Here is a 26,909-nt window from a genome sequence, read left to right as displayed (position 1 = left end):
TAGTATCAAAAGAGAACAACACATGTGTAGTAATACAGATGTAATTTTTCAATGAATATTCAAAAGAAAACGTTTATAATGAAACAAAAATCTAACAAATAAATGAAACTGACATCCGATACATGTACGCTAAAATTATAATTATGTAAAACGTGTATAATAATTGCATAAGTATATAGGTAAATAAAATAAAGGTATGGTCCTTGTAATTTTACGTCTGATAATGTACTAACGCAAACCTATTTAAACATAAGCCATCCTGATAATTGTTGTTAATTATTTCTTTGAAACTTCACACTATTTCCGGAGTATTTTCATGGGAAGGCACGTACCCAGGCAGGGATCGCCTGCACAGAAAGAACTCTTTTCTCATAGCTCTTTTTAATTACTTCAGGAACGGTAGATCCAGGATCAATCCTTGATCGAGTCACACCTAAGACTTTAAAAGAGGAAGTTGTGACTTCCTCACTTGGCGTTCAGCATGAAGGGGATAGTGCAACGACTGGTTGACCCGTATCAGTATAATGGCTCGGGCGGGGTGGTTTACTTGCCTTCGGTAAGCCGTCTCAGTGAAGCAGCACTAAATAAAAGAGCGGTGGAAATCCGTCCTGCAACAAGGAGGCATATTACACGTACATGCACCCTAATGATTCCTTCGTCGTCATATGACTGAAAAATTGTTGAGTACGACGTTAAACCCCAAGCACTCACTCACTCACTCACTCACTCACTCTTTTTAATTATACATTTATGATTGAGGAAGTTAATGTCATGTTGAAGAATAGTTTATTTATATCAAATGGGGAGGGGGGGGGGGGGTGACCCAGAGATAAGCAAGACAAAATCGTTTTCCTTCACCAGGTATAGGCCTTCCTGGCAAATCGACTAAGTTAAAAGTCAAAACGAAACTTATAGCTTTATACAGGCTAATGTGCGAGCAAACAACTGTCCTCATAGTTAATAATATTCAAGCATGTATGTATATGTATGATTTGGGCTTGAATCATTAGGTGTCTTCTTGTGCCGTGAATCATTAGGTGTCTCACTTTGTCTTCTTGTGGGAGGGCGAGTTCATGCCTCCAAAGTGCTGCCGCCAGACACTACACATGACACCCCACCCAGTAATATTATGCTGACACCGGGCCAATAAGTCCCGTTTCCTCGTGATGCGAGGCAGCGACAATTACCTTTTTAAAGTCCTTGGTATAACCCAACCAAGCGGTTTGATCCAAGTCTCCGAATTTCAAGGCGGACGACGAGCATGCGTGAATTGTATTTTTAAGCCTTTTGCATTACAGTCACTCTGGGGCACTCGTTTAACGTCAGAAAAAGGAAACCCAGGAGGAAATCGGATAGCCAGGAGTTAAAAACTCAACTTTGGCAAGTTTTACTGGCGAACTTTACCACGTGTGACATACGTTATATTGGTGAAAAGCAAGCGGACATCATGTAATACCACCAAGGCCTTGTGGGAAAATGGAAGCAGGCGGCATCCCCAATATTCCCTGTGCGATAACGGCATTGTACCCATGTTTCATGTGACCAGTAGTGATTGAAAACAAACAAGCACCATAACCACGCCCACCATAGAACACATAGGCTTGTTTTAATTTGATCTGATGGAGAATAACCACAAGATACTAATAACATTACAGGGACATCAATATAATAATAATTCAGAAGAAACTTTTAATATTATAGTGATATCAATATAATAATAATTCACAAGATACTTCTAACATTACAAGGGGCCTCCGTGGCTCAGTCGGTTAGCGCGCTAGCGCAGCGTAGTGACCCAGAAGCCTCTCACCAATGCGGTCGCTGTGAGTTCAAGACCAGCTCATGCTGGCTTCCTCTCCGGCCGTACGTGGGAAGGCCTGCCAGCAACCTGCGGATGGTCGTGGGTTTCCGCCGGGCTCTGCCCGCTTTCCACCCACCATAATGCTGGCCGCCGTCGTATAAGTGAAATATTCTTGAGTACGGCGTAAAACACCAATCAAAAAAAAAAATCTAACATTACAGGGACATCAATATAATAATAATTCAGAAGAAACTTTTAACATTATAGTGATATCAATATAATAATAATTCACAAGATACTTCTAACATTATAGTGATATCAATATAATAATAATTCACAAGGTACTTTTAATATTCTACTGATAATAATATAATAATAATTCACAAGATACTTTTAACATTATAGTGACATCGATATAATAATAATTCAGAGAAGTTCAAAGCACAAAGAAACTCGTAATGAATAAAGTCAGAAGTACAACCCGTAATGACTCACACACATTATACAAAGATGAAATAATGTAGTTGATTTATTTACCACAGGCACGCACCGTGTTACGTATTTAAGGTTAGGAAAACCGACGGGCAAAATTACTTCTCACATATACCCTGCACGTTTTGATGAAAAATGTGTGTTGAAATCCGTCGGAAAGGCGCCATGTCTCATGTTCCAAAACAAGCTATAAATTTAAGAGTGGTTTTTTTCTGAGTTGCTTAACTCGGTTGATCTCTCTGACGTCGGAATCACTTTCACTTTTTGAATGAAGTGATTGATTGAAGTGTCTATAATTTAGATTTAATTATTTCTGTATCTTGCAATTCAGGTGCAATTAGGTGATAAAAACGTGTTATTTGAGTTTGCTCGCCTAACTATCTGTTAGAAGCCAGCCAGCCTGTGTTCTGTGAATAGATGGGTGGACAACCGTTTGGAACCAGGACTCGCCAGCCTCCAGACTCCATCGGTTTCCAAGGGTTACAGTAATAACAGTATTTTCCCGCTTGCAGATAAATTTAAGGTGACATTTATTGACCCTCAACTGGTTAAAGCCAATTACGCCGTGGATTTGTTTTTATCTGATCGCAATTGCGAACCATTTAGACGCTTGGGGTATTACCAGCACGCAACGGGCCTATAGCGCGTAAGACGATCTCTAACCAGAGAATGGTGTGGAGAAAATCGAAGGCGAGTCTTCTATGTGACAGCCGGCAGTTATCAAACCATTTAGATCAATTAAATTTCCCCTGATGGATAGTGGTTAAGCCTTGTTCATCTCCAAACAATCACTGATAGCTCCTTACAATCAATTTACCTCGTTCATACAATTACGGCAGGCGAGGCAATGCCAGTCAATTACCAGACGCCCGATTGGCTCTCTCTATCTCGGCAAAAATGCCGCACGCAAGCGCCTCATCTCGTACAAACAATAATAATCGGACGGCTACAATCTACAAGCCGAACGTTACTTCCCCTCGGGTCAAAGAATTTATTTGCTCAATTTAGTTAGCGTTCTCAGACAGGTAATTGCTGATGTTGTCCGCCAAGTTCGATCACATGGCCCCGCCGAGTTCCTGATCTGGGTGGTGGAGACTGGCTCTCATAGATTACCTCTGTCACAGCCCAGGCGGCGACTACGTGTATTACCATAGCCTGACTTCTGATCTTATATAAACTTCAACCCCAATATGTACAATTCAATACCACAAAATTACCGTTACTTGACTTCTACTCTTATATAGCCTAAATTTCATCCCCAATACGCATCGTCCACTACCCAAAACTACCGTTATCTGACTTCTACTTTTTTATAAATTTCAACCTCAGTACACACAGTCCAATACCCAAACATTACCGTTATCTAACTTCTGCTCTTATATAGCCTAAACTTCAACTCGGATACACAGTGTCCACTACCCAAAGTTACTGTTATCTGAATTCTGCTCTTATATAGCTTAAACTTCTACCCCAATACACACAGTCCAATACCCAAGTTTAACCCTATGCTGACTTCTGTTCTTATATAAGCTTCAACCCCAATACACACAGTCCAATACCCAAGTTTAACAGTATCCTGACTTCTGTTCTGATATAAGTTTCAACCCCAATACACACAGTCCAATACCCAAGTTTAATCGTATCCTGACTTCTGCTCTTATATAAGCTTCAACCCCAATACACACAATTCAATACCCAAGTTTAACAGTATCCTGACTTCTGTTCTTATATAAGCTTCAACCCCAATACACACAGTTCAATACCCAAGTTTAATCGTATCCTGACTTCTGTTCTTATATAAGCTTCAACCCCAATACACACAGTCCAACACCCAAGTTTAACTGTATCCTGACTTCTGTTCTTATATAAGCTTCAACCCCAATACACACAGTTCAATACCCAAGATTAGCGGTATCATGACTTCTTTTCTTATATAAGCTTCAAACTCCAACCCAACAGTCTTTTACCCAAACATTACCGTATCTGACTTCTGCTCTTGTAGACACCAAGCTCAATACCGACAGCCTGTAATAAATGTTACCGTATAGCTTGACGTTAGACAATACATACAGTCCCGGTTCCCAAAAATTACCATATGCTGGCTTCCTCTCCGGTCGTCCGTGGGGAGGTCTGCGGCCGCTGGCGGATGGTTGTGTGTTTTCCTGTGGGGTTCTGCCCGGTTTCCTCCCACCAAAATTCTGTCCGCCGTCGTTTAACTGAAATATTCTTGAGTACGGCGGAATACACCTGTCAAATAAATAAATAAAAATTACCATGTCAAAAAATTTCCCTCGATACTAATTTTTACCAGCAAATATTTCGTCTGGGACCAGTTTCATGAAGCTCACTTAGCTAAGATTGCCTTTAACTACCATGACGACGAATGTTCTAGAGATATAAAGTGTTCTAAGTTAAGGGCTACTTAACACTAAGTATGCTTCATTAAACCGACCCTGGTCCTATTAACACTCAACCCATACTGTAAGCGATAAGTGCTACACCACACAGCCTGACCTCCGACCTGCGAACAGTCCTAGCAAACACCACCACAGACTCACGTCTACTCCAATACGAACAGTCCTAGCAAACACCACCACAGCCCGACATCTGTTCGTATAAACACCAACCCCATTATAGACAGTCAAAGCCAGCACCAAACCCAAAGCATACATATATAAATAAACGCAAACTCCAGTACGAATGGTCTTGCCAAGCACAATTCCACAGCCTGAATTTGCTGGCCCATAAAGGCCAATTTCAAAAAAGACAGTATTACCACAACCTGAACTCTATACCGGTAATCCCCAACATGCACTGTCGGTAATACAAACATCACGATTTTAATATACTGATAACAATCTGTTCACATTGGTAAAAGTCCAATGAATATACTTTATTATGCAGAAGTCCATATGGTCCATAATATCAATTACCCTTAGACGTCACTGTACCTTGGTTTCATGTACCATATACTATCATCTACAATAGAAGTGTTGCGTGATCAAGTTTATCCCATACTAATTATGGAGAAATCTGGACTGCTCTTTGCCTTTAATCTGAAACCCATTTCAAACACAAACTATAACGGATGCGGAATATACCAAACCTATAAACCCCTGCATAAGTCCTTGATGCAGACACCCCCATTCTCTGAATACACAGTCTGTGTTTGGATAAGTCAGATATAGATGGAATGTACCTCATGTGTATGTATGTGCTAAAATAGATATGTAGCCATGGTAACCTAGTTTCCCCTTAAAATCAATCATGCCATCAACAAAGCTTTTAGTCTTTAACCCGTTTGAAAATTTATGGACTATTGTGTTTTTTTACATGTGTAAATATCCACGCTGGGCTAAATTTGTTAGGTCCCTGTGTACATTTAAATCTTTTAGTCAGGTTTTGAACCGCATTAAGCATTTCTAATTGAAAATGAAGTAAATGGTTATCTCTGGCGCCTTGACATCGAGTTAATATGACAGATTAAAGTCGTGTCTTTTCAGAGGCCTCGTTATTTATGGAGACCTGTTTCGAGGCAGATTAATAGGTTTTCGTCAAGAGTCAGGTACTTTCGGTCGGTGGAAAATAAATGGTTTTGTCAGCTTCATAACAATTACAAACACCATTTTATGTATTTTTTTATTTACTTATTTGCTTTATTTGGCCCAGGATCCACAACAGGAATCGGTGGTTAAGAATGAATGATTTATAAAGTATATGGCGTTAAACACCAATGGAAGAAAAACTTTATTTGGTCAACTCAAATTATTTTTTTTTACTTTGGCATAACTTAAACACATCACGATTAAGATCGTGCTATAAATATTAGTATACAACTATAAAAAAAGCTTTGTGTACAACATTATCTTCTGTAAAGAAATATGTGTAAAACTGTATATATAGTCGTATGTAAATATTGTAAAAAAAAATCCAGTACCGGACATGCATGAATCGTATGTTTGGCTGCTATTTTGCTTTACTCTTCCTGGACGTGTCCGTCGTTCGAAGGAAATGAACCAACCAACACGCCTAAACAATGAATGTTTGGCTGCTATTTTGCTTTTCTCTTCCTGGACGTGTCCGTCGTTCGAAGGAAATGAACCAACCAACACGCCTAAACAATGATGAGTTTTTAATGTGCAATATCTTATATTTAAAAACAGTCAAACGCAGATTACATTTATTTCGTTTATAATCATCATTTACGTATGTGATAGCAAAGGTAATCAGTGTCACTAACATACAATTGCGGTTTTAACAAAAATGTTCACTGTACATGCTCTGTACTTATAGATAAATATTATAATATTTTGCCACTTTAATTTAATAGGTTTGAAGTGAATAAAAAGGTAAAAACCTACTGGTACACTTCTCTCTCACATCCCACTCGAATGGGATGAAAGAGAGGGCGGGAGACGTTATGCATGGTTAAAGTATCCGCTGCAATTAAAGGAGTATTAAAACCTGCAGTCCTCTGAGACCTGTTCTTGTGGCCTGATCACCGTTGTAGTGAAGAAATAAAGATGTAAGCGGCTGAAAGCCTTAGCGCTGTGTCGTTATATACAGCATTGGACAAACAAAGAAACCCGTCAGCAGGGTGAGGATTTAAGTGACATATCCCCAGATTAGCCGGTCTCGGAAACAATCGCTTCATTACGATCCCGACCAGAGGAAAAAACAGACAACAAACAAATAAAGAATGACAATGGTGAAATACTTTCGCTAAAAGGCCACTTTGTCTTTTATTACAGGACTATATACATTCATTATAAAGTGAGGACGGGACCCGTTCATCTCAAGCCGAGTGACATGTAGGCATGATTCCTCACTTTTTCTCGCCAGAAAACATTCATGGGCCCAGCAAAACAAAGACCACTTAGATTATTCAATTAGAACTTGACATTATGTGTATTGATTGCACCAGAAAAAGCGCAACAATAGAAGACACGGGCAGACAATAGATGCAAACAAGCAAGGGCTAGAAAAACCACAACAACGGCATAATTCATAAAAGAAATCTCTGTGTGAAAAAAATTACAGGATTTATATTTAAACATCAAAGGTTGATTTCTCGGAGCACGGATTAAAACAGGCGCGTGCCTTTAGACAAGCGATTTGAGTGGAAAAACCCGATGACGTGTCGCTAGCGTTATGGATGACTCGCTATATAGGGTTCTCCAATTATGCCATATGTACGCGCATGTTTGATAGATCATCTTCTAGATACATTAGTCTCCAGTAATTAATCTATGATATTTGTGCTTGATATTTGTGCTATTCCAAGTGCAATATTCATAACTGTAATTGTGCGAAATAGATTGTGCATAAAGGAACGTCAATGGTTAAATATATTTTGAAAAAAAAAGAGTTACACACTTATGTGAGTCAACCGTTATCAATGCTGAAAAATAAAACTGACCTACAAATAACTAAGGTTTAACTTTAATCTAAATACCTTGATTAAATCTTGAATAAATGCATTTCAGATTAACACTAATTTCAGGTAAATTTTTATGAAGGTAAATACCTGCGAAACTACATTTAATGTACAAACAGTAGTACTACTGAGTTTGTTAATACTTAATCGCGTTTAATGTAATTACGTAGGTCTACATTTAAACAACCTGCAAATATGAACGTTCAGATGGTGCTTTGTGAAAATGTTAAAGGACGGGTGAAACATATAAATGACATTAATTTTATATATGGAAGACTGTGAAGGTTATTATTAAATATTAACATATTTTCCATATTTCTTTATGGAGACAGGGATAATTGAAAATAATTTTATGTTGTGTGTATGTCAGATCTTTTCTACAAGTTAGACCCATCATTTTTTATGCATAAACACGATCTATATGACATTGTGATGCATGTATGATAAATTTATTTGAATGCAAATTGCTGTATGTGCATCCTAACACACACACTGTTCGTGACATCTGAATTTTGACAAAATATAAATGCTATAAAATCCTGATAGAATTGATTCTGATTAACCATGATTTGTCGCATGTCCTTTTCTAAATATAATGGAAAAATAATAGAGATATTCGACATTTTGATCCTGAATTAAAAAGACCGTGTTAACAAACAGCTCCTCGAAGCCTTCACAACAAGTTCACACTGTTTTCCTCCATTCAAAAAAAAAAAAGAATAATGGGTAAAAATTTGATTGAACCTAAAAGCCTAGCTTTTTAATTTAACTTTTTAGGTATTTTCTATGGAAGCTTTCCATATTGAAATAACAGTTTTGCTTCCTTGCAACAGGTGTGTAACTGTACGTAATTTTTCCTTATTTTATACTACAGCCCAAGGTTAGTCATCTCTGACCTGAATCAATCCTCAGTTCAACAGTCTCTCAGTGTCAGAGCATTTTGCATTCCTGAAAATATATGGAAAATTGTGAATATAGACACTATGTGTTTCAAGTTCTAGTATATGCAAGTTTTCCATGCTCTTCACTTCCATGTTTTATATGATCTATGCTTCCCTGCTTTAAATGTCTTTAATACTTGATTAAATTCTTTGATTGAATTAATATTGCGCATGTTCTTTGTTTCAGTGCGCCATGTTCTCTAATAATGCAATGTGTCACTCATTTTTGATTTAATATTTCAGTTTTCTGCATTATTTGATAACATGTTTTAAACGTTCATTGAATACTTTACATTTTCTTTAATTTCAAAATGTTTTAATGTACCCGTATGTTCTTTTGGCTTCACGTCAGGACATTTCGTATGTGCCTGCCAGGTATATCATTAAGATTTTATATGTAATAATACATAAACCAGGACTATGTTACTTATAACGAATGATTGAGTACCGTATAAGCCACAATACTGTAATAAATAAATAAATCTTAACACCTCACAGTGTTGCATACACAAACATATACCTTGTATTGAATCTTGACGTTCCATCGAATTTTAATGTTAATAAAATGTCACCACAGAACAGGTAGGCGTCATTTCGTTGCCATGTTATTACCTACATACTCCTATTACGTCAAGCGGGTATAATTCGATACTTAATTATTCGATTGGGGTATTTCAATTGCTAATTAATATGTCGGATACCGTGACAATGATAATGCAGATAATGAAATCCAACATGCCCTTGCAGAGGATCAGCAGCAGTTAGATTTGAACTTACTGCAGGTAAATGTGTTCTGATTTATTTTATTTGCTCTAAAAAGGAGACTCCGACCCAACGACGGAGACCACTGGTGTCATGCACGAGATATGGAATATACTTCCAGTAGGGATTTATAAAATCTAAATTATCCTTATCAGGAGATTGTACTCCAAAAGGGCCCAGCGTACGACTTAAGTTCACATTTTACAAAATTCTAGTGAATATATTCTTGTTGGTGAGTATGAACAGATCGTCCAAGACATCTGGCAAACTGTCTCGTTGTTGTGCAGCTAATTCCGCTTAAACATCCATGGGATATATACGGCATGTATAAGCATCCATGCATGTGTATTACGCGAACACATGTTGCTTTCATGAACAGTTGCAATCAAAGTGCGACTTAGAATATAAAACTTGCATATATAGAAGATATAGATTCATACAATCATATATATGTATTCCACTTGGAAATGATTCACGAACTCCGAGTTCGAAATTTTAATTAGATATTAGGCATTCCCTAAATGTCGACTATCTTTAAAATGATGTCTCGTACTCTAACATGTCACAAGCTTATTTAATATTTATGTAGTTATTCCCTCCACATTCTTTTGGAAATTGGTGTTTCAGGTTTTTTTGGAAATGGATGATCGACTTGGAATATACAAACATGGTTTGCAAGTGGCATACGAGTGTCGGCCTTGTATTGGTAAGCTTGAATATGGATAAGAATTTCCAATGCCAGGCGAACTTATCTCCACCGATTATTGGTCAGCTAGGATATGGACAAGCGTTTCCAATGCCAGGTGAATTTATCCCCACCGTTTATTGGTCAGCTAGGATATGGACAAGCGTATCCAATGCCAGGCGAACTTATCTCCACCGTTTATTGGTCAGCTGCATGGGATGTGAACAAGCGCTTCCAATGCCAGGCAAAGTTATCTCCACCATTTATTGGTCAGCTAGGATATGGACAAGCGTATCCAATGCCAGGCGAACTTATCTCCACCGTTTATTGGTCAGCTGGAATATGGACAAGCGTATCCAATGCCTGGCGAATTTATCTCCACCGATTATTGGTTAGCTGGAATATGGACAAGCGTATCCAATGCCTGGCGAACTTATCTCCACCGTTTACTGGTCAGCTAGGAAATGGACAAGCGTTTCCAATGCCAGGCGAACTTATCTCCACCGTTTATTGGTTAGCTGCATGGGATGTAAACAAGCGTTTTCCAATGCCAGTCAAGTTATTTCCACCGATTATTGGTCAGCTGCATGGGATGTGAACAAACGTTTCCAATGCCAGGCAAAGTTATCTCCACCGTTTATTGGTCAGCTAAGATATGGACACGCGTTTCTAACGCCAGGCGAACTTATTTCCACCGTTTATTGGTCAGCTGCATGGGATGTGAACAAGCGTTTCCAATGCCTGGCGAACTTATCTCCACCGTTTATTGGTCAGCTAGGATATGTACTAGCGTTTCCAATGCCTGGCGAACTTATCTCCACCGTTTATTGGTCAGCTGCATGGATGTGAAAAAGCGTTTTCCAATGCCAGTCAAAGGTATCTCCACCGTTTATTGGTCAGCTAAGATATGTACTAGCGTTTTCCAATGCAGGCGAACTTATCTCCACCGTTTATTGGTCAGCTAGGATATGGACAAGCGTTTCCAATGCCAGGCGACCTATCTCAACCGATTATTGGTCAGCTGGATGGGATTGTGAACAAGCGTTTCCAATGCCAGGCAAAGTTATCTCTACCGTTTATTGGTCAGCTAGGATATGTACTAGCGTTTCCAATGCAAGGCGAACTTATCTCCACCGTTTATTGGTTAGCTAAGATATGGACAAGCGTTTCCAATGCCAGGCGAACTTATCTCCACCGATTATTGGTCAGCTGGATCGGATGTGAACAAGCGTTTCCAATGCCAGGCAAAGTTATCTCCACCGTTCATTGGTCAGCTAGGATATGGACAAGCGTATCCAATGCCAGGCGAACTTATCTACACTGTTTATTGGTTAACTAGGATATGTACTAGCGTTTCCGATGCCTGGCGAACTTATCTCCACCGATTATTGTTAGCTAGATATGGATAGGCGTTTCCAATGCCAGGCGAACTTATCTCTGCGTTTACTGGTCAGCTAGGATATGGACAAGCGTTTCCAATGCCAGACGAACTTATCCCCACCGTTTATTGGTCAGCTAGGATATGGACAGGCGTTTCCAATGCCAGGGGAACTTATCTCCACCGTTTATTGGTCAGCTAGGATATGGGCATGCGTTTCCAATGCCAGGCGAACTTAATCTCCACCGTTTATGGTCAGCTAAGATATGGACAAGCGTTTCCAATGCCAGGCGAACTTATCTCCACCGTTTATTGGTCAGCTGCATGGGATGTGAACCAAGCGTTTCCAATTGTCAGGCAAAGTTATCTCCACCGTTTTATTGGTCAGCTAAGATATGGACAAGCGTTTCCAATGCCAGGCGAACTTATCTCCACCGTTTATTGGTTAGCTAGGATATGTACTAGCGTTCCAATGCCAGGCGAACTTATCTCCACCGTTTATTGGTCAGCTAGGATATGGACAAGCGTTTCCAATGCCAGACGAACTTATCCCCACCGTTTATTGGTCAGCTAGGATGTGAACAAGCGTTTCCAATGCCAGGCAAAGTTATCTCCACCGTTTATTGGTTTAGCTAGGATATGTACTAGCGTTTCCAATGCCTGGCGAACTTATCTCCACCGTTTATTGTTAGCTAGGATATGTACTAGCGTTTCCAATGCCTGGCGAACTTATCTCCACCGTTTATTGGTTAGCTAAGATATGGACAAGCGTTTCCAACGCCAGGTGAACTGATCTCCACCGATTATTGGTCAGCTGCATGGGATTGTGAAAAAGCGTTTCCAATGCCAGGCGAACTTATCTCCACCGTTTGTTTTCAAGTTAGAAGCATAGGATGAAAAGACACTTTTGTCCATGTGCTATACCTCATTAAAGACTGGTACCTGGTCTGGAATTACTCAAAAGGGTGCATTGGTCACGTCTGTTCCCAGTGGCGCATGAAACTAACTTGTCCCATCTATTCCCAATGTCATATGTAACTCACTTGTCTCCCATCTGCTGAGCTGAGCCTTGCCAAACTTTGTTCGGCTGGGAACTGAGTTTTACACAGTCTTGGTCGGCTCGGGATTGAGCTGCGTATAGCTTTGTTTGGCTCGGAATTGAGCTTTGCATGGCTTTGTTCGGCCGGAATTGAGCTGTGTATATCTTTGTTCAGCTCGCCTTAGGCTTCACACATGTAGCTTTGGTCAGTTCGGAATTGAGCTGTGTATAGCTTTGTTCGGATCAGATTTGAGCTGTATATATCTTTGTTGGGCTCGGATTTGAGCTGTATATATCTTTGTTGGGCTCGGATTTGAGCTGTGTATATCTTTGTTCAGCTCGGCTGGGCTTTACACATGTAGCTTTTGGTCGGCTCGGCATTGAGTTCGGCACAGCTTTGTTCGGCTCAGGATTAAGCATTGAGTTCTGCACAGTTTTGTGCGGCTCGGGATTGAGTTCTGCACAGCTTTGTTCGGCTCGGCATTGAGTTCTGCACAGCTTTGTCTGGCTCGGGATTGAGTTCTGCACAACTGTGGTCGGCTCGGAATGAGCTGTATATCTTTGTTCGGCTCGGTATTGAGTTCTGCATAGCTTTGGTCGGCTCGGTATTGAGTTCTGCACAGCTTTGGTCGGCTCGGTATTGAGTTCTGCACAGCTTTGGATGTTATCTTCATAGGACAGTGGGGGGGTGGGGGGCGGTGGAGCCCCTTGGCTCAGTTGGTTAGCGCGCTAGCGCAGCGTAATGACCCAGGAGTCTCTCACCAAAGCGGTTGCTGTGATTTCAAGTCCAGCTCATGCTGGCTTCCTCTCCGGCCGTAAGTGGGAAGGTCTTCCAGCAACCTGCGGATGGTCGTGGGTTTCCCCCGGGCTATGCCCGTTTTCCTCCCACCATAATGCTGGCCACGGTCGTATAAATGAAATATTCTTGAGTACAGCGTAAAACACCAATCAAATAAATAAAATAAATAAATCTTAGGACAGGGCATTATGGTGGAAAAGTGATGTCAGTGACAGAATTACGTGCGGCACTTTTCTCATCGTCGCTTCAAGCTGGCCTAAAACAAAACATGTTATCTGATTTAACTATAAAAGAACTTTAAGTCTGAATCATCTACAGATAATTTGTAGCGAAAAGGTGACATGAAAATGCCATTATCCCCACATTACATTGAAAAAATTAATTTCCATTTAAATGTATTAGAGATTTCTGTCCACCAGATATATAAGTTTGATTGCTAGAGTTCAATGAGTGCTGTAAGAGCCCTAAACAATTAACAAATTTCCTGCATGGTACAGAGAAGTTAGCTTAGCTATTTTGAGAACAAAGGATGTTTCATTCTATTGCTTTCTTCTTCAGCGAATATGCTAATTGGAGCAGTGTTGTCAAAAAGTGTCCTAATTCCGTCTGGAAGAAAGGATAATAATATTTTATTGTTCAAGCGACGCTTCCTTTGTTTCTAGGTTAATAATAAATGTCAATAAACGCATAGATAGCCAGAAATTCAAATCAGCTCGGATTATATAGCTTAATCTATTAATAATCCTTTAGCCTATTAACTCATTTGCTGTGGTCACGGTTTCGTGCAGTGCGTAAATTTCGCCTTCAGCACCATGTGTAAAGATTTCCATAAAAGAAGCCTCTGTGGTATTGTAAAGGCAATGAAAATACTCCGGGAATTGTAGAAAAACGATAAAAATCGGTTGGATTTACCTGTTTGACCTGCCCACCAGAAGCGGCACTAATATGCAAGCCTTCACGGCAATTTGTTACCTGTACAAACACGAGCCCTTTGATGTCGCCGACAAGTTTTAGTTAGGCGTACAAAAGCGGTGGTTCTTTTATAAAGTTTAATATGAGACGATGTTGCCAGGTTGTCTGGGTTGGTATTTATCGCACCCGCTCACCTCGCCTCGGCATGCGCCCAAGGGCTGATATTGATACCACTTAGAGGCAAGTTCATTTCTCCATGGCGTATCAAAGATCGGCTCAGTAATAGATGGAAACTTGTCATCAAAAAGCACTGAAGAAAACCAGATTTAAACATGACCTCTTGGGCTCAAATTAACGACGAATTTACGCGTACGGGTATCAGGATGACTGAAGTACTTCGTCTACAGATCAATGGGTATATATGTGTAAGAAATACAATGATCGTTGTTTTGAGGTATACAATAATAGCACAAAGTGAAGAATGGAAATTTAAACTTAATCAATATTTCCTCAAAAAGAAAAAATACAATCTTGAACAAAGATCGGCTTGTGTGCTATTTTATTATTTTCGCCTTCTTTATATCGTTTGTGGTTAATTGTTATTTACACAACAGCGAATCGTGGTATACATGCTAGAACGCATTTAATTTGCACTAAGAGACTCATTAAATTGCATATGCGTATATGTTTTTACAATAGTCGCTATGATATTGATTTAAGATGGATTCAAGAGAATATTTATATTTATTAACGAAAACATAATAGGAGCTATTACAAGGATAATTATCACAAAGAATATTTTCATGATTCATGATTATAACTTAACTGCAGCTGTTCTGCACTAAAACCAAGTTCAAACTCAATGCTGTAATTGTTTAAATCAGTTCAGGAGCATCGTTATTTTACCCATAGCAAACAGAACAGGCGTCTTTCGGGGTGACACACAGTGCTTGAACTACAAGATGATGAGATCTAAACCCACTCCAGCCAATTTGTACACATTTATAAATTGTAACCTATAGGCAAGAAATTCACTCTGTTTTTGAAAAAAACAAACAATAAGTAAATATGATGAATACATCCATTGCAATTGAAGGGGCTGATGAAACTATTGTTGGTCTGTTTTATTTCAGTTTCACTTGTGTTGGCCGCATCTGTGGAAGGTATGGAATCAAATGAACTGAACCCAGCTGAAACTTTCCATGCAGTGTCAATTTTTACACCGATGTGAGGCTGTGAGGCAGGTGAGGGGTATTTTGATTCCCATTTAAATCTAAAAGTCTACCAATTTGTATTTGTACAACATAATAACTAAATCATTCATACTTAACTAGTACTGACCACTGTTCTTCTTCCCTATTTGTTAGCTATTGTTTTATTTTATTTTTGCAAAGTATATATCATTACAACGTAACATATTATATATATATATATATATATATATATATATATATATATATATATATATATATATATATATATATATATATATATATATATATATATATATATATACATGAATATGATTCATTTGGTGTTATATGATGATCGAGTGGAATAAAATAGCCGATCTTTGACGACTAGTTAGTGGCGTTTTTTACCTGTCCATTATGTAAACACCGACATTTCTGAAGAGGGATTAATACAAAAAGAGCAATTAACCCCAGGACAGCTAAATGAAGATGTTTTATCCAGATAGCGTCACTAGTTGTGGAGTACTTAATTCCCTCTAACGGGTAAATTAATTAGCCGGTGGTAGCCCCCGGCCAGATGAACTTAAAATGCGTGGAAGGCCTGATATCCACCTCTCAAAGAGACCCCAGAGGTCTTATAGGGCCATGAGCTGTAGCTAATCCCTTGTTTGAATTGATGTCAATTAGTTCACCGCCCGCTTTGTCAAAAGCTGACCACAAAATGTACGAGCAAGGTTCTACAAAAAAAGTACATAAAGCCAATGAAACATTGAATACAAATAACCCGCTATCTTAATTGATGATCTCATTTTGTGGTTTATTTCATTTGACGTGGCGGAATATTTTAATACTCGCGCGTGCTGTCACATATGCATCTTACAAAGGGAAAGGTAAAAAATTATTTCGACAAAAGGAACTATGTTATCCAGACAACACATTACATAAGGAACTGATATATTATATATTATTTTATTACCTGAACAAAACACTGAGCAATAAAAAATGCTGTAAACTCCTAAATGCGAACATAAATAACTGTAAATGGTTAAAGAAACAGAAAAGAGTTAATGTATTATCATCATTTTTAACAATATGGTATGCCATTTATGAAAGAGTAATATTGTCATATATATATATATATATATATATATATATATATATATATATATATATATATATATATATATATATATATATTCAGCTGGATGAAGGCTTCGGTGGCCTAATGGTCCTAATGTACAACGTCCGCCTCGAAGTTCGATCACGGGATCAATCAGGAGTCATACCAAAGACATTAAAAATGGCACTTGTTGTTGCCTCGTTTGGAGCTCAACACTGAAAGGTTAGAGGAAGGAGACAGGATTGGCCGGCCCAGAGTCAGTACAGTGTGCCGGTGTGGGCAATCATGTTTGGTGTCTTTGGCAGTCGCGGCAGCACTTTGGCGAGAAGGACTCGCCGTGCCACAAGAAGACACAGTGTACACCTGTACCTAATGACTCTTTGTCGTCATATTACTGAAAAATTGTTAATCACTGTACGACGTTAAAACCCAAGCATTCATACATACATATACGTACATTAAGCTACACGTTCTGTATATTAAGGGCTACTCTTCGGCATACAGCATTCAGATTTATATCAAGAGTGAATGACGAAAGTCCCTCGGTACATTGTTGAGGACCAAATGATGCTTTCCTGAACTACACATATGTATAGTTCTAGTCACATAAACACAGGAAGTGTTGTTCAGCCGCAGGCAGTCCCGGGCAGGGAACGCATTATTCTGCCATCCACTGCTCTTGGACAATTGGGGACAATAAACAGATCTATAAACTCTGCCGCCCGTTCAAGAAGTCTTACACGAAGTTTATAGAAGGCAACATGCTTTCCATACGTGACCTATACTTTGAACTCGCCTGCATGCAATAGTTGTAGCCAATGGCGGATGATTTATTCCAAACACCCGAATATCTCTCTACTCAATTAATAGTACAACAAAACAGGACAACAGATGAACACAGTTTTAAGTCCAGGTGTCGTGCAGGCTTCCTATGGTTGCACGTAGAAAGGCCTTCCAGGAAACCTGTGGATAGTCATGGGTTTCCTTTGCATGTATGGCGGTTTTCACCCACCATAATGCTGGTCGCTGTCGTAAGTAAAATATTCTTGTGCACCGATCAAATAAATAAATAAATATAACTACTTTGCCAAGTAAATAAGTACTGTTATCTTCAGGTTAAAAATAAATGGATAAAATCGACGCACTGATGTACATTAAAACAAACTTATTAGTAATTAATGGCATTAAATGTTGGAAATAAAAAGTGCTACATTTAAGACCGCCCTACTTTATTCATCAATAATGTTTGGTGTTTATATGCTGTCGTTTTGCCACTCTAAGACAGTCATAATTATTTGCTCTATACAGCCAAAAGCGTCCTAATCTATGAACAACAATATGATGGAGCTAGATTCCTAGGAAAAACGGGATTGCTTACACAGCTTGTAATACCATTGCGTTATTTATACGCCTATTGCATGCAGTGGTTCATCCGAGAGCAGCGATATTCAAAAACCCCCAAATAACCTGGTGAAAATCTCTGACAGTTAGCGAACGCACACAATACTATGAGAACGCATACAGTAGTATGAGAACGTATACAATAGATAGTGAACGCATACAATAGTATCAAAACGCATACAATAGTATCAGAACGCATACGATAGTATGAGAACGCATACAATAGTATCAAAACGCATGCAATAGTATCAGAATGCATACAATAGTGTGAGAACGCATACGATAGTATGAGAACGTATACAATAGTATGAGAACGCATACAATAGTTTGAGAAGGCATACAATAATATGCGAAAGCATACAAGAGTATGAGAACGCATACGATAGTATGAGAACGCATACAATACTACAGATGGTCCGAAGACACATAATTGTAAGATTTATACAAAAAGTGAATGCGATGCAGTATAGGTGATCTGACATTTCCCCGATTACTGTTTCACCACTCAGTAGATATGAAGAGGTTCAGACGAAATTCTGTCGCATGATATCTTGTAAGGAAGCCGATAGCGTCCACTGGCCTTACTTTATCTTGACCATATCAAAACTCCATGAACGCGCGAGTCATTTATAACTCGTATCGTGTAGGCGCGCGCATATGATGATAAACTTTTACGGACATGTGTCAAATTTCCATATGCATAAAATCTCGCGAGCACGCGAGAAAATAAGAAGTCCGAAAACAATGATCGCGCCAGTTTTTCTGCGAATGGCACATACTCGCGCGAGTTTTTCGCATATTTTTTTTTCTCATGTGAACACTAGATTCGGTGGCACGTGCACACAAATTTTTAAAACGAACACGACAAATTTCATCGCGCGCATGAACGCATTTGCGCGCCTTTTTTGGGGGTAGATTCTTCAACTAATCACTATAATATTACATATTTTTCTGATCTGGTAAAAGATCTTGATCTTTGCTTTAGTTAGAGATAGGCTATATACAAAAAATATTAAATATAAAGGTTTAGCCCGATTTCAACCCTAACGAGACGTGCACGTGCACGTTTTGAATAAAAACAAACCAGATATGAAGTATAGCTTTATAGAGAATTTTTGGTTCATTTAATTTGGTGTTGTGCAGAACGTCAAGATATCGTCTTGATGCCATGTTGCCTATCAAATCACGCAAAAATATTGCCCATTCTTAGTGTTAGGATTAAGCTGTTAGTGTTAGGGTTTAGTGTTGTTTGGGTACAGAAATGGCTATATAGGATTGGTTTTAGCTGTATTGGGGCAAAAAGCAACATTCGGTATGGCGACATGGAATATATGAACATGCAACATTATGACAGATTACGCCAATTTTAAAGTTCAACGCGATATTTATAATTGTCAGATTTTCATTTCTGCATGTAATTAATTTGAACTTTACATTAATACAGCCCCGTCCTCTCACTGTTCGTTGGGGCTATCGTGAATATATAAGCAGTCGACGCCGATCGAATGGATGTTTGCGCATGCAATCTGACGTTCGTTGATTTATTTCTTTATTTAATTGGCGTTTTACGCCAAACTCAAGAATATTTCACCCATATCACAGGGGAAACCCAGGCCCATCCGCCGATTTCTGGAAGATCTCCCCACGTACTGCCGGAGAGACATTCGTTGATGACGTCTTGTTCAACAATATGGTGTTTATGTTTATACACGTCACAATATGGTGGGAAAATTCGTAACTTGCCACGGTTTCCGCCAATCATGAAACTGACCCAATCGTAAAAGTTAAAAATCCTTGAGTATATATATGCCTTCAAAAAATGATCAATTAATCGATCAATAATACAGTGCCCTGAGTAACAACGATGTCGCAAAAATATTCACCAAGATTAACAAAAAATGATCGCATAAATATTATATATGTATGTATGTATGTATTTATGTATGTATGTATGTATATTCACTATTTGACGGTGGCCAGCGATATGGCGGGAGGAAATCGGGCAAAGCCCGGGCGAAACCCAAGAAACTGATAATCTTAATATGATTTATAAAGTCATATCCTTATAGCAATTGTTGCTTGGAAACGAGTCATAAACTTTAGTTACATTCTGGAAAACCACATAGCATGTACACTTAATTCGGAGAATCTCGACGTTTGAAAAGTAGTAATTTTCTAATGTGCGCTCATCAGCACAGACAAGACAAATACCAGAGAGAGGGAAGAGTTATTTTAGAGTGCCGTTACCAGTTTTCCCCTCAATGAATTCAACTGTTGAAGATCCCGTCCGACACTCCCTTGAAAATGTCGGCGGGCAGGATTGTTCTTCACATTCTTCTTGTCCATCGTAAACAGCGAGCCGTTTCGTGACACATCAAACCATAGGTCTATTGTTATCCGCGCTAAGACAGTGCCCAGGCTCGCTTGTCCACTCTGGACAAAAGATTTCATTGTCAAATTCCAATCCCATACGTGTGCGGATACTTTCTGTCGATCATATATAATAGCTGTCATCAGTTCGACGGGGAGATAACTCTAGCTGTCAACTCTTTTTAATGTATCATTTCAGTTCCCATTCATTTACAATTTACAATATTTTTCTTTTAAAACTTTTTCTTTAGTCGATTCATTCATTCTGACATTACACAGAATTTTCTACTTGAACTGTCAGTTTGTCAGACAGCTCTATGCTGTACAAACATTTGTTTGAGTTGCCATGACTGCTTTTTGTTACACTTTTATAGGATACAATTGTCATTTGTAAACATCAAAGTAGGTCTCTACATCACCATTTGTATGGGCTATGCCTTCTTTCATTTTTTTATAATTTGATTGTAATATTATATCATCTTATCAAAAAGCGCTTCTAAGGTAAGGATAACGCTAAGGGCTTTCGATAAAAGATCTCCCATACTTATTCGGAACATTACCTATAAAATTCGATCGTTTTTAAATATTCAGAACTGAGGACACATATAAAGATAATACCATAATAGCAACAAATATTTCATATTTCCCTCCACCAGAGGCTTGTTAATCAATCAATCAATCAATCGATATTAATCTTTCTTTTATTCAACAAAGGTCAAATTCTGCAGTTCAACCATACTTTTACAGTTGTCAGAATGTCACAATTGTTACATTATATTTGTCACAGTTGTAGTCGCAATATCACGGTTGTAGTCAGAATGTCACATTTACAGTCGCAAATATCACGGTCGTAGTCGTAATTTCACGGTTGTTACATTATTTTTGTCACAGTTGTAGTCTCGACATCACTGTTGTGGTCGAAATATCACAATTGTAGTCCCAATATCACGGTTGTAGTGGGAATGTCACATTTGTAGTCGTAGTGTTACGATTGTATTTGTCTCATTACATTGTTTGCATGTCATCTCGCTTCAGGTTAACGATGGCATATTAATGCATAAATTTCCTGATGCAGGCGATCAAGTTAACCTCTCAGAAAATTTAGTAGGGCATATATATAGATTAAATGTTCTGTGGGCACTTCCAATCACTTTACTCAAATGTAATGCTTAATATTTGTCTTACACTTTTGGGCTATTGCACAAATCCTTCGTCAAACAAACTGATAAATACGAAATACACATGTAGGTGCCTATGCATTGAAGTTTGAGCACTTTCCATGCACCAAAACAAATATAATTTAACTTCTCATACACTAATGAATCTGGGATAACTTGGATTCCTCATTGTGGATCTTGTACATAAACAAGTTGAGAAATAAATGACTAACACTTACGCTTTTGTACAATTTGTCTTTTATTTTAAAAAGTGTGAATTCGCGCACTGTTCACTTCCATTATAGTAAGCACCATCGAAAAAATTTTATGGGATTCAACTGGAATAATTAAAGCGATATTACACGCATATAAGAACGCTATCTCAATAAGCAATATTACATGATGAAGAAAAAAGAGCACAGAACAATATATGGGTCTATCATACACAGTGGGACATAATGAAGACACGCATACTGATGAAGGACAATAGATAATATGAGTTACTGGGAACAAGGTATATGCAATGTATAGCCTATACAACCCAGCTTAAATTTAGCTGGGCTAGCGGATAAATGATGTAAGTTTTAGGTCCCTAGCATCTGATGGGCCCCAATGCCCAACGGCAATAAGAGTACAAAGCAATCATATGGATAATTATAGAAATATATACATGTTTTAAATTATCACAACATTACAATTGCCACGCGCATGAGATATTGAATTGTCAAAGACATGCAGGTGAAAATTTGAACTCTTATGAAAAATACTGAGGTGTTGTAAGTTTCAAGATGTTCAAATATAAAACCAGATCCATTCTGTGTAAAAATGGATAAATTAAAGAAAAAAAGATTCAAAATACAAAAAAAATGGTATATACTCAAAAATATCAAGACTCAAGAACGAACACTGGAAACGTTTTACCCGTTAACACTGAAAATATTTGGCAAATAATGCACTCAACAGAGTTTTATACAGATAGCTTGCCCGGAGGCAGCCAAATTAAATTATACGAGCAATTAAATTCAAATGTAGAACACAATCTGATACTGTATCGCTTGTAACCTCAGCGTCGGTGGAGGAAATCATCGATGGGGATACAGAAGCTAACAGTCCCCAAGGCACGATAGATTTCAGCACTGAGATAATTTAATAAATGAATGGAAATGTTAGGGGTTATGACGCTTGAATGTGGATGGTGTCTTGGCTGTCATGACTATGATGTCTTCATATCACGTCGTGTAATCCAGGGATGACGCCAGCGCCGCCTGGCTGTAGTAACCATAGGCCGACAATACACTTGGGTGAGGCATGCCCTGCGCGTGAGCGCGGGAGATGCTCGCGCCGTACACGGATGCGGCCGGAAAACCAAACCCCAAGTGCGCAGGCAGCATCGGTTTTGACGTCATGCGCAGTTTTTCAAGTTCCGCTTCTTGTAAACGTTTCGCTTTTGCGCGGCGATTCTGGAACCAGATCTTTACCTGAGTTTCTGTCAAGTTCAAAGAGGCCGAAAACTCGGCTCTTTCGGCTATGGAAAGGTATTGTTTTTGGCGAAACTTTCTCTCAAGCGCTAAGAGTTGTGAGGTGGTGAAAGGAGTCCTTGGCTTTCTGTTGGTTTTGTGTTTCCGTAGTGTGCACTTTGAAGGCGTCACAACCCGCGCAGATCCACCAATATCTACAACAGAAATTAATTCAATCAAAATTTCTACATTACCAATTAATGCTTTAAGATCAAGGTATCTATAATATGCCATTAAGATATCACCATTATCACCAGTATAATTAGAATCATTGACATTTTAATCACACTTTGTCAACCTTGCTCAAAATATGATGATATCATTTATAGTACAACCTGCATCATTATGAAGATAAGGACTTAAAGGTATATTCTATGCATTCGGTATATTCGTGCCAAGTTTAGGATTTAAAAATGTACAAATTTATTTAGTTACTGATTTACACATATTTATTTCACCATTAAATTTAACTGGTGTTTTACGGATTAACGGGAATGTTCGATCGTTGGACGTGAGTATCCCTTGGGCTCTGAGGCACGTGAGCTATCGACTTCAAGCGAGGCAGGTGAGTTATGTGAAAATAATGTTTATCAAAACACCTGCTTTTATAAAAAGGAGGAAAAAATATTCAGCAATGTCAGAAATTGTAAAACTATGCAAAAATGAACGATTAATTTTAGTTTTCTAGTCTTTGTAACTTCTAGTTCTCTGTTTTATACATGTATGTTTCAGATATCGGGCTAATGCAGTGATTGAGAGAGCAAATCACGCGGTAAAAAGCGTGTTGTTGTTTTCGTGTCGTCTTTACAACAAAAAGAGATGAAAATTGGAAATAATCAAGTGTCAGAGAACAATAAATGTGATGATAATAGGAACAATATCGCCTGACAGATGGCGGGTTAGAGTATGAACACATTCAGACCGGTGTGTTGATAAATATAGTTCGCGAACAACCTAAAAAATAAAGAGAAAAAGCGCAGTAATTTGAGGCATATGATCATTTTTTGCGAAACTATTTGGCTTAATTGCCCCATCGACTTATGTGAGTTCATGAGAAGCGACAGAAGTTATGTTCATTGTTGAAGACTCGTAAATATATCACCTAGCGGAAGGTTACGACTCAGGGTTGACTTAGGACACGAGGCAAGCCTATCTATACGACTGTTACACTTAAATGATGGCTGGATACATATACCATCACCAGTACAGTTATAAGAAGCAGTATATAAGCTTACATTTGTGCTAAGTTATTATGGGATGAAAACTGTATTATCCGGTGACAATTCTGTATAATATCATAATCTACAGTAATAATATCTAAAGTAAATATTAATACGATTACTTGTAACTTGTCTTCTCCGTACTCTTTACATATAATGTTCTGTATAGCCATATCTGAATTGCTGTATAGCAATCCTTTATATCTGTATCTATGCATCAGTATATAATATCCTGGACATATAAGTAATATTATAAATACTTGCAACTTATCCTTGCACTCTATAATCTATATACTCTATATACGTTTATATATGAATTATACCATTTGAAAAATCCTGTTATATTAGCTTATGTCTTATGCATTTCTGGTTCATTATAGGAACTTTATGACGATAATATAAATCTGCAAACAACCACAATGAAGTAACATTCGGTCTAGGTTTCAAACAGGAGAAACATGCAAAAGCGTGAACGCATACAAATTATATAGGGGGTGCATAGTTCTGTTTTCAAAAGGAACCAGCTCTAAAACGTACGAAGTTCATACACGTTGTACATTGTGTACCAGAATAACATTTGGCTGCAGTATACAAACCGGTATTTCACACCTTTATTTGATGTTATCACATACAAAGGTATTTGTCACATGTGTTTTTAGGGAATACGTGTAGGACTTGGTATGTATACCTGGCCTTGCCTGTTCATTGTTACCTGAGTGATTCATTGTAAGATTCGTGTTGGGAAATTGCATTTGTGAGAGGTAGGTTTTTGCTGTAACACTCTTTGGCCTCATTATAAGATCGACTGGTACAATATAATTACATAAATACATTCAAAAAACACGTCAGCATTTTTGTACGTCGTATAACATGGTGTACATTGTGTTTACATGTGTAGAACATGCAATCGCTTGTATGGCGGGTTTATGATCAAAGTATAACAATGGAAGAGTCGCCGATTATGATATTTTACACTACAACAGCTGAGATAATGGTTTTTCGGCAGTACATTGAAATAATTTAGTAGTATATAAATGGGGCTATAAGATGATATTGTATTGGGCGACTATAAAGCGTGACATTACAAAGTCACTAGTCATTTGACACTATGTATTACCGGTATATAGATCTCTCCCTTTCATGTGTAAAGAACATATGCCAAATATATTCAGTTTCTGCTATCATATTACTTGTATGTGGACGGATCAGATAACTGATCATTGCAAACAAATATGTTTACACAATATCTATTACTATAATTTAATCGCCAATCACAGAATTTATCAAATGGTACAAATTACCCCTGGGTAAACCAACGCTGAAAATCTGTAATTTATCAGGTAAATCTGTGGTGTTTTCAAACGAAAATATTCAGAGTACAAACTCGGCTCATTCGTGCAAAGATTGACCTAAGCACCTAATGAAATGGTTCATGCAGTAACCATTGCGGCCATCGTGTTATTATAAGTCGTGGTGTATTAGACAAGAAATATTAGACACCTATAATTTTCATGGTGGTACTGTATGCAGTTTGGATATATGAAATACTCACTTGGTGCGGTGTGAAAAGAAGTGACAGGGATCCACGGGTTACCCATGGGTCCCCACTTAGCCTGTCTGGGTGGAGAACTAGGGAGGGGGCGCCGGATGCTGGACGGCTTGCTGAGGATATCTGTCACGCTAAACGAGGATAGCGTGACAGGTGACTCCGTGGGATGCCCGCTTGGAGTCGGGCTGGAGGAAGAGTCATCCGTAGATCTGTCTGATAGCGGGGAACCATCCTCTCTCGGTCGCCCAGATTCCCCATCTGCCCCAGCAGGCCGGAGAGAAAAGGGCGAAGCAATGTTACTCGAGTCCTCACAAGGGATATGCCGTTCTTTACGGCGAATTAACGTATCCACACTAAGAACGAACTTGCTTTTTGTATCGACGCCGGATTTTCTAAAATTCAAAGCATACTGCTGTCTCTCGCCGGAGTTGAATCCGGATGGATCTGGGAGATCGAGTCGTCTTCGGTCCTCTCGCGTGAGTACGGAGCTACCGTTACGTTTAAAGTCCGGTGTGACTTCCGGATGGTTGTCCGGCAAGAGTTCCTGATGGTCACAGTCCTCCGGACTGGACATCCTGTGCTGAGCGAGTTTCCTGAAGGCTGAACGATTGCCTGGAATCTGTGCGCTGCATGCTAACATTTCCTCCATGCTTGGAATACGTCGTATCATGCTAACCTCAATCACCACTGGCTTTCACACATACATGTAGATATTTCACGATGCCTTTGTGCAAGTACATCGTACACTCTCCATGCAGTCACTATACTCACAGCCTATGCTGGAGATCCACTAGAAGCGAAATCATCGTTGTGAACTCCGTGCCTGTGCAATAGCTGACAGTTTTCATGAAAAATCGGCCGTTCGCTCAAGCAGTCATTGGTCGTTCATTAGGGCAATATCGCGAGGTCGTCAATGCCTCCTCGTCGCTAATTGGTGCAGAGTTAATGAACCCTGACGAAAAGAAGAAAAAAACGTTCCCCTTTGTAATTGCAACCTTCGGACCAGTTTTACCAAAAAAAAACCAATCTGTGGAGCAAACCTGAAGAATCACTAAAAACTTTAAGGAACACTGGCCGTAACGAATATTTGACGAGAGATTGCGGCTTTTTCCAAGCGTCACGAATGACAGGTTTAC

At 38.8% G+C, this 26,909-nt stretch overlaps 1 protein-coding gene across 1 annotated transcript; it reads right to left on the bottom strand.

Annotated features, from left to right (window-relative positions):
- Positions 1-22,716: 22,716 nt before the first annotated feature.
- On the bottom strand, positions 22,717-26,589 carry LOC135467302 (homeobox protein MSX-2-like). The gene is made up of 2 exons (XM_064745070.1): positions 25,777-26,589; positions 22,717-23,159 (listed from the first exon to the last, which is right to left on the bottom strand). Exons 1-2 carry the CDS (start codon positions 26,441-26,443, stop codon positions 22,717-22,719), a joined length of 1,110 nt encoding a protein of 369 aa, XP_064601140.1. The 5' UTR covers positions 26,444-26,589.
- Between the last annotated feature and the right edge of the window lie 320 nt (positions 26,590-26,909).

This window comes from Liolophura sinensis, chromosome 6, assembly GCF_032854445.1.
Source record: "Liolophura sinensis isolate JHLJ2023 chromosome 6, CUHK_Ljap_v2, whole genome shotgun sequence".
Taxonomy (NCBI): Eukaryota; Metazoa; Mollusca; class Polyplacophora; order Chitonida; family Chitonidae; genus Liolophura; species Liolophura sinensis.
This window is presented reverse-complemented; position numbering and strand designations above follow the sequence as displayed.

Coding starts and splice junctions, on each gene's coding strand:
- LOC135467302 (XM_064745070.1), bottom strand. CDS start 26,443: ATGATACGACGTATTCCAAGCATGGAGGAAATGTTAGCATGCAGCGCA. Junction 23,160..25,776: donor TTCTTTTCACACCGCACCAA/GTGAGTATTTCA, acceptor TTTCTGTTGTAG/ATATTGGTGGATCTGCGCGG.